Source organism: Hevea brasiliensis, chromosome 9 (assembly GCF_030052815.1).
Source record: "Hevea brasiliensis isolate MT/VB/25A 57/8 chromosome 9, ASM3005281v1, whole genome shotgun sequence".
NCBI lineage: Eukaryota > Viridiplantae > Streptophyta > Magnoliopsida > Malpighiales > Euphorbiaceae > Hevea > Hevea brasiliensis.
In genome coordinates, this window is record NC_079501.1 from 83,750,848 (window position 1) to 83,760,776 (window position 9,929).

The 9,929-nt window shown below is 31.4% G+C and overlaps 1 protein-coding gene across 5 annotated transcripts; it reads left to right on the top strand.

Annotated features, from left to right (window-relative positions):
- LOC110672640 (integrin-linked protein kinase 1) lies at positions 1-9,148 on the top strand. Of its 5 annotated transcripts, none has more exons than XM_021835455.2 (12): positions 1-816; positions 924-998; positions 1,092-1,196; positions 1,765-1,853; positions 3,441-3,561; positions 4,444-4,523; positions 4,709-4,771; positions 4,888-5,006; positions 5,154-5,239; positions 5,461-5,585; positions 6,103-6,234; positions 8,821-9,148. In XM_021835455.2, exons 1-12 carry the CDS (start codon positions 394-396, stop codon positions 8,852-8,854), a joined length of 1,452 nt encoding a protein of 483 aa, XP_021691147.2. In that variant the 5' UTR covers positions 1-393; the 3' UTR covers positions 8,855-9,148. The 5 variants fall into 5 exon arrangements, with proteins under 5 accessions (XP_021691147.2, XP_058009829.1, XP_021691149.2 ...); XM_021835457.2 differs by having other exon boundaries at positions 2-816; positions 8,826-9,148; XM_058153847.1 differs by having other exon boundaries at positions 4-816; positions 1,768-1,853; positions 8,826-9,148.
- The last annotated feature ends 781 nt before the right edge of the window (positions 9,149-9,929 follow it).

The window sequence follows — 9,929 nt, forward strand, 5'->3', positions numbered from 1 at the left end:
AACGGCTTTCTCGCTGAAAAAAAAAAAAAAAAATACTGTCTCTCTCTCTCTTCCTTGCTCTTTCCCTTGCGTCTCGCTCGGATCTAAAAGCCTATCCATTCACGATTCATCCATTCTTAGAAGCCAAACAACACTTTTCTTTTTCCCTTTTCCTTTCCTTTCCTCTTTCTCTCCTTCCATCGCTCGATATCGGGAGCTCAATCCTCCTCCAGATACGCTCTCGATCCATCGAGCAAACAATCACCTAATAAGAGAGGGAGGAGACAATCTTCTGTTATGTAACGATCCAATTCAGTAACAATATAATTAATAATAAATAAATAAATTCTTTTTTTTTTTTAAAGAACGGAGAAGATCATAAGAAAAGTAAAAATCCAAAGGAAAATCCAATTAATGGAAGGAATAGCGACGCAGCTGAGGAGAGGAATCTCCCGCCAGTTCTCGACGGGGTCGTTGCGGCGGACCTTAAGTCGGCAGTTCTCTCGGCAAACTTCTCTCGATCCGAGAAGGAATAATTTGAGGTTTAGCTTTGGGAGACAGTCTTCGCTCGATCCTATTCGGAGGAGTCCTGTACATGATGAGCTGTTTGTAGTTCCCGAGAATCTCGATACCACCATGCAGCTGCTATTTCTGGCGTGTAGAGGAGATGTGAAGGGCGTTGAGGATTTGTTGAATGAAGGAATTGATGTTAATAGTATTGATTTGGATGGGAGGACTGCGTTGCATATTGCTGCTTGTGAAGGACATCTGGAGGTCGTCAAGCTTTTGTTGAGTAGAAAGGCTAATATTGATGCTCGTGATCGCTGGGGGAGTACGGTAGTCTACATTTCTTTTCATGAAATTATCTAATATGCTTAATATGATTTCAATGAAATTCATAAGAAATAATAATGATTTTATTGAAATTATCTTCGTTTAAACAGGCATGTGCTGATGCTAAGTACTACGGAAATGAAGAAATTTACAATGTTTTGAAGGCTCGAGGAGCCAAAGCCCCGGTACAATAACTTTTCCATTTTGAGCATTGTTATTATTATTATTTTTTGTTGTAGGCACGGCAATTGATGTTTACGTATCTGTTATTATTTTAGAAAACCAGGAAGACCCCAATGGCTGTTACGAATCCTCGAGAAGTCCCAGAGTATGAGCTTAATCCATTAGAGCTGCAGGTTCGGAAGTCTGATGGCATCTCAAAAGTATGGTCCTATTAGAGCTTGATCCCCTTTAAATTTTTGAGAAAACTATGCATTTTTGGAAAAGTTTGTGAGCAAATTTAAAAGTTAACGATGATTTACAGATTTTTGATGCATCCCTTTTGTTCCTCTTCGTGATAATTTTAGTTATTTAAGCCTACTTTATTTTGGAACCGGTTCTGTTCTTACTTGGAACTTAGAGAAGAGTAGTACAAATATGTTATAATGAACCTGTTATAATGAACTCATCGTTATACCGCTTGCCTTTTCCAAATCGCCTATTCTTTTCAATCTTTTTTATCAGGTGCTTGACAGTGTTATTTCTTGTAGGATATTTGTAGATTAAAAGGGCTGTAATTGTTTCTGTTGATTTTTACTTTTCTTTAAAATTATGTTTTTTTTTGGGTTGCAAATAGGAATGCAAATCTCCCATTGTCTCTGTCCTTATGAATAATTATTGTTTTAAGTACTTACCTTGTGATTGTTTATGGATAATTTCTATAGCAGGGGACTGAATTTGTTATTCTTCACATGATGTCGTATCTGAATTTTCCATTGATATTTTCCGTAGCAGGGATCATACCAAGTGGCCAAATGGAATGGTACCAAGGTTACTGTAAAGATACTTGATAAGGACAGCTATTCAGATCCTGAGAGCATGTATGTTCTCACATTCCTTTCCTTAATTTCCTTCTTTATTCATTTTAAAGAATCATATGAGTATGCTCTCATTTCTGATATCAGAAATTAAGGCTATTGGTTTATTAATGTCCTGTTTAGATTTCGATACACATATATTTTCGCTTTGCAGTAAGGAGAATCATCTATCCCTTTTATTTGATGAAAGCCATTTATCGCCTTTTCTGAAACATGTCTTATGAAATTGTTTTATTGCAATTCAATTTTATTACATCTTCTTGAATTATTATTTTGGTGCATGGGGAAATATGGAATCCTCTTTAATCACTCCCTGCTTGTTAATGTTTTCTTCACATGAGGAATTACACTGTCATACTTGTCAGTTTGATTCATGATATGGCGTGATTTTATTTTATTTTATTTTATTTTATTTTTATTTTTTTACTTTTGTGGATTTTATAGATGATTCTTTTGTATGATTTACAAGAAAAGTCGTGGATATTTTTGGAAGCAAGCACCAGCTAAACATAGATCATCTTATCTTGATTATGAATGTTCCATGGCATAGAAGAGTTACAGTACTAGTTGGCGGTTATGGGTTTGAAAAACTCATGCCCTGTTTCCAAGAAACTTAAATTAAAAAAAAAATCAGGTGTTCGGTTTGGTTTAAAAGGAATCAAACGATTAACACTTCATATTGCATTTTACTTTCAATTAAGTTTGCAGTTTTAGTTGTAAACTTGCCATCAGCTTCTTTCTAATGAAAATGTTCATATTTCATTTTAGTCTTTTCCTCCTGTTAGACTGGCATGCCAACTTGCCAAGTCCTATCTTCTTTAGTTTCTACAAAAGATACAATTGTTTATCGATCCCAATAATATCTACTACTCAGCGTATACCATTTGGAATTTACTTTATTTAAGCGACGGAAATCATCTTAAATATATATATATATATATATATATATATATATATATATATATATATATATATATATATATATTTTGGCTATGTCCAATTTATTTTGTTCAATCAAGTAAGGTATTTGAATGAATGATACCTATATTTTGCAATAATTTTGAGTGTGGTAGAAATGCAAATATTAAATAAAAGTATGATAAAATAATAATGTATAAGATTAAAAATGAATAAATTGACAGAGTGTATGTAGCACATATTAAAAATAAAATGGAAGAGATGATCAATTAAGATAGTTTGATTATGTTCAATGTATAGCATCAAATGTCCCAATTAAAGATGACTTAAAATGACGTGAAAAGAAGTTATATAAAAATATTTACAATTTTTGAATATTAACATAAAATTGGTTTCAAATGGAGCTGAATAGCAAAAATAATTCATATAGTTGATGCTAATTAATTTGAAATTAAGGTTTAGTTATTGTTATTAGATACATTTTTGTACCCAGCACGCTAAACTTTGTCGCTAAATTTTCTTTGCAGTAACTTATTTGGATTTTTTTTTCTGTTCTAGGGAATTGTATTCATGGCTTTACGATTACATTCTAATTTTATCCTTCTCTTTCTTCTTCTATATATATATATATATATATTTTTTTTTTTTTTCTCTTCTTTGTTTGTATAACAGAAATGCTTTCAAACATGAGCTAACCTTATTAGAGAAGGTCAGACATCCTAATGTGGTTCAGTTTGTTGGAGCTGTTACCCAAAATATTCCCATGATGATTGTGTTAGAGCATCATCCAAAAGTAAGCCTCTTTCTTAAAAAAAAAAAAAAAAGGTCATGCAATTCTTTATTCAAAGATAAAAATATTGCCATCCATTGCATTGCCAGTTTAGGATATGTGGAGGTTTCCTATTTTCAGACCATGAAAAAAAATGGATATGGCTTATTGTAATACAATTCAAAAGCAGGGACTTGATATTAAGCATAGAGAATGGCCAAAATATCCCTACTAAATCTAGTGTGACTATTCTCTGAGTTTGATTTGCTATTAGTTATTAACATTATATAGAACTTATAATCGTTATAAAATTTGATGAGACCCATGGAGCTAATTAAATAATTTTTAATAAAATTTTGTACAAATTTATTTTTATTTATCCCAACAGAAATACCATTATTGTATAAAACTGCTTAAAAATAATAATTTCTTGATTGCATGATGGCATTGTATTATTTTATTCATCTGAAAGAAAAATTCCGCTTCATTATTTGCTCAGAAAATTAAATTCGCCTGTTATCTTTTCTGCTTTTCTTCTGTTTAGCTTCAAACTATGTTTACCACCTTAGAATGATATTTTGGGTAATGTAGCTTAGTTGAACTGTGAATTCAATGGGGAAAAACATCCTGAAGAAGTTTGACCGGATGATATATTGGACTTATTTATTTTTCATATCTTCAATTAAATCTTTGCTTTCAATCTCCATGCTTTTGAAATGTATGCTCTGTGTTTTAGATTTCCTAATAAAAGTCATACTTTGCATTCATTTTGTTGAATTAGGCCTATGGTGGTGTCTTTTAGAGTAGTCTCTTTCTTGATCCAGTTATGCAAGGGAAATGCTGCAGTAGGAAGATTGCATTGATGATTTTACTAATAATTTTAACAGTAAATTTTCTGTATTTCAGGGTGACTTGGCAATTTATCTCCAGAAGAAAGGGCGTCTTTCTCCATCCAGAGCTTTGAGATTCTCTCTTGATATTGCTAGGCAAGTGCTTATTAGAATAACAAGTGAAGCTTTCTTGATTACTGAATTTAGAATAATCACTGTACAATGTGCAACCCACAAACAAACAGAACAACTAATAATGCCTTGAATCCTTGTCCTATTGTATTCCTGTCCTTTAGCTCCAGCTTCTTGGTTTTTAAGATGTCCTGATCTCTTGTTATCAGGGGAATGAACTATCTTCATGAATGCAAACCGGATCCCATCATCCATTGTGATTTAAAGCCAAAGTAAGACAAGACAATGCAGAAGTTAATCTTGTATGAAATGGTTTGCTAATTGAATTTTGGTTTCCCAAATTTGGATATACATTTCTTTAATATTTAACATTTTGGTAAGGTGCCAGAAATATTTTGCTGGATAGTGGTGGTCTGTTGAAGGTAGCTGGGTTTGGTTTGATAAAGTTGTCAAAGATTTCACCTGACAAAGCTAAAGTAGCACCAGGGATTCCCATTGACCCTTCAAGTAAGTTCTTAGATTACATCAACTAAAGTTAAAGCACACATAATATAACTAAACCCACCAAAGTTCATGTTATTTGGTGAAAAAATAGAACACAATTTATATTCTGGACTTGAATTCAAGTAATGGTGTCTCTTTGTTGGTTTGTAGATATTTATGCGGCACCTGAGGTTTGTAAAGATGAAATATTTGATAGAAGTGTGGATACATACTCTTTCGGTGTCATTTTATACGAGGTGCATTTATTTTTTTAAATTTCTTATACACTATCACAGCTTAGTGGCAAGATTAAGATTCATTAACTTGAATTAGCTTATTGCAATCTAATTAGGACTTTTATATCCTGTACTGATTAATCATGCAGGCTTTAATTATATTAATGGTTGTTTAATAGTAGGAACTAGGAGTTAAAACTCTTTTATTTTTCTTGTATTTTTATTTTTTGGTTTGAGCTTAGATGATTGAGGGAGTGCTGCCTTTCCATCCCAAGTCTCCTGAAGAGGCTGTGAAATTGATGTGTTTGGAGAAACAGAGACCACCATTCAAGACAAAATCAAGAAGTTATCCTCTAGATCTAAAAGAGTAAGTTTAGTTTTCAGTAAGAAACCGCATTCACTCTGGGCATTATTATTTTGCAGGATGGATAGAAGTTAATAAAATAAGATCACCATAAAACTGTGATAGGAATATTTAGCTGGAAAGGCTAGTTATTCTTTGAACTGTAAATTTGTAACTATTCTTAAAATTTTTGGTTTTTGAATTTTCTTGGGTTTTTAACCATAAGAGTCAGCCAGAACTAGGATGAGAGCTGAAATTTATGCGAGTCAATGATGATCTTTTATCATTTATCCCCATTAGAGGGACTCTGTTTATTTAATATTCTAATCTCATATTTGATTTCCAATGCTCTGACACTTGAGATGTGTAGAACTTCAAATAAGGTCAAAATTTCATTTTTTTTTTCTTTTTCCTTTTTAATAACTTATATATATGTGTGTGTGAGCATGCGCATACTAAATATTTGATTTCTTTTGTATGTAAAGCTTTTTCTTGAATAAGGAGTCTAATGGTTTTGGATGCAATCTTGATCCACATTCAGGTTGATTGATGAATGTTGGCATCCAGAACCTGTTGCTAGGCCAACCTTTTCTGAGATCATTGTACGATTGGATAGAATAGTTGCCCACTGTTCAAAACAGGGATGGTGGAAAGACACCTTTAAGCTTCCATGGTATGTTTTTCTTACCATATCCCTTTTTATATTTCATTCCAAATAACAAAAGAAGCCATAGCCAAGGTTCCACTCCAAAAAAAAATTAAGGCATCGGCGACAAATTGATGGATCTGTCCGTGTTAAAACTTACTAGTGACAAAGTTTTCAGCGATGATTATAATCTGTTACTAAATCCATAGCTAAATAAAAAAATTGACCTTCAACAGTGGATATTAGTCTATTGTTGAAACCCTCTTCACTAAGGTATCAACGATGGATCTGATTGTGTTCTTAACATGGATCTTGAAAAATACCTTAGTCAAACATTTTTGGAGGGTTTGTTAATCAAAATTCCAAGTCCATAGCTTTTTGTACCTTCCTTGGACAATTAAAAATTTTCTGCTAAATTGGTATTAATAATCCATTGGATGGAAAAGAGTGTCTATTTGTTCTCATATGAAGGAACCCTCTTGCCCTTAGGGGGAGGGGAGACATGGTGAAACGACTTGGGGTCTATTTAATATTGTTGTTTGAGTTATTATTGAGAAAAATACCATCTCAAAAATGTTTATTAAAGACCTTTAAATTTTGATTTTAATTTAAATTTGACATATTTTAATCAAACATAACAAAATAAAATTTTCAAATAATTATTTCAACATCCAAAAAGATGTTTTTACAGAAGGCAATTTCAAACAAGCTTTTAGGCCTCACAGCCCTAATCCCAAATGAAGCCTTAGTTTGTTGGTTATTGGTGTTGGTGGCTTGAAGGACCTAAAAGTGCTAAAAATTATGCGCGTCTCTTTGCTCTGATATAAAAACATATGCCGATCATCCCATCAAGAAGTATTTGTCAAGTTCACTATAAGGCCAAGGATGCTTTATGTGATTATAGAACCTTTAAATTCATGTATGACTTTTTAGCTGAACCATCAACGACCCACTTGATTGAAGGTGATTAAACTGAAATTATTGGGAGTATTTTGGACAGAAAATTAATTTGATATATTTATTTGTACAAGGAATAAGGGTGACATAAATATGCTTTCACTTAGACAAGTGTGATTTGTATTGGGATGCATTAATTTGGGATCCAATTAAACATTAAACTTGAAGCTCTGATTGTTTATGAATGGCTTTTTGTGCCTGAAAGACCCATAGTGTTCAAATTTGAATTGGTTTTGGAACTTCAATACATTATTGGTTGTCTTAAAGAGCATAGGAAATTTTTTAGTTTTCCTTAGCAATGGATGCATAGTGTAACGCTCCACTGTAGCAAGTTCCATGGGCTTATGGAAAGTATGTGAGATATATGTAACTTAGGTTCAAGTATTAAATAACTTGGGTTAATCATTTTAGGTCTAGTGGTTCAAGAGTATAAAAAGTTATTTGGGTTAGTTGGCACCAGTGAACCATAATACTCGAGGTCAGATCCTAACTTAGTAATTATACCTGAAAATTGGCATCAACATTGCAACGAGAAAGTTGCAAAATTAAGAGGGAGAGACTATAACGCCCCACTTTAGCAAGTCCCATGGGCTTACGGAAAGTATAAGGGATATATATGTAACCTAAGTTCAATTACTAAATAACTTGGGTTAACTATTTTTGATCTAATAGTTTAAGGACCTAAAAGTTATTTAGGTCAGTTGGCTGAGTTGTTACATATAGAACCTTTATATAAAGAGGCCTAGATTATATTCTATTTTGAGTGCTTAAAAAATGTGAAAGCTTGTAAGTATTATTGATGTTCAAGAGGTTTATTATTGTGTATTGAGAAGTTCAGTAGTGAGTTTTATGAAGTATGTGTAGCCAAACCACCTAAAATTTGTATGTTTGATTGTTGAAATTTTACAACTTTGATTTACAACAAAAGTATTTCGCAATTACATAGGGATTGAAAAAAAAAAAAGCCATAATTTTAACTTTCTAGCAATGCTTGATTATCAACTTTGGCATGCTTTGCTATAACAAAATATGTTTCCTTAAACAGTGTGGAATTTATGTTTAAATTAGTCCGAGCAATGATTTTGGATGGATAAATAGTAGACATTGATACTAGAGTATGGGCGGAATGAGAAATTAGCCTTTGGGGGCTAAAAATAAATATTAAAATGAAACTAAATGAAATATTGATAAAAATATAGGGACTAAAATAAAAATATATAATATTAAGAGATCAAATATTAAATAATATAAAAATATGAATAAAATTTATGTAAAAGTGCAAAGGCCTTAATAGGAATAAAAATATCTAGGGCAAATAGTATGTAAAATTTTAAATTTAAAAATTTTAGGGGATAAATAGTAATTTTTTGAAAAATATTAAAGTTTATAGATAAAATTATATTTATGAAAACTTTTGGGAGCAAACAGTAATTCGTTTAAAAAATATTAAAATTTATGGATAAAATTATAATTTTTGAAAACTTTTGGGGGCAAAGCAATTTAAAAAAAAATCATTAAAATTTATAAATAAAATTATAATTTTAAAAACTTTTGAAGGCCACAGTCCCCCAACTACAACATAGTGCGGCCCTCACCCGAGCAGTTACTAGTAACAACTGTGATTTTCTGTGTTTTAACTCACTATTGATTTGATAGTGCAGGAAGTGAGAGGCATTCAGTTCCATTCTAAGAAATGTGAAAGGATAAAGTTGGGAAAACTCCATAGCCTTGACAGTTTTGGAGCTTCATGTTCACTATTCTAATTATAAATCAAATCAATTATGGGGATTAATTGGAATGAAAATCAAATTGAATTTTATCCCTTGTTCTTTGTTCTCTCAAGGAGCTGGAACAGTTCCTTTTGTGTGTAAAATATATGCAAATGCTTATCTTTTGATAGTTTATTTTCACACATACATTGAAAAATTATTTTTGGAAAAGGAAAGCAAAAGGGTACTTCTTGTAATGCATTTGGATACTCATGGTAACTATATATGAATGGAAATGATAAACAATTTATGATGAGTAAAATATATTTTTCCAAATGTAACGCAGAGCTGCTAATACATTATTACCATGGCCATTTTTTTAATTGAGAAATTCCTTCAAGATTAGGGATGGTAATGATAAACAATCAGAGATATTTGTGTTCAAACTGCCTAGACACACTCTTTACATTCTTGAATCTACTTTTTACTTGCTTAATCTATCTTTATATATATATATAGTTTCTAGAATTTCTTTTATAATTTATTTATATTACATTATTCTAAAAAAAAGATTTATATTACAATACATAGATGAATTTCCCAATCAACTAAAGTATATTCTCATATTCTTTCTTTTTATGCTTGTATAATAAAAAAATGCTTATCAATAATAATAATAATAATAATAATAATAATAATAATAATAATAATAATAATAATAATATTGTTGGTGTTGTGATTTATACCAAGCAAGCATGACAAACTTGTTGCATGCCTCTAGCCCTCTAGAAGATGTAATGCATAATTGAGCACGTTGATATTGTTGTGACTGACTACTAAGGCATTAAGTGTATGCAGGAAACTTGATAATAACCAATGAAAAGCATTCAAAATCTAATTTTGTTCTCTAACTTTTGTCCTTACAAATATTTGCTGTACAACTTTTTGAGATGTTAGGTGTGTCTAGGCAATTTTGTTTTGATAGTTTGATTAATGCAGTGGGTACTTACAAGGACAAAAAAAAAAAAACAATTTAGAAATGAAAGTTTTTATTTT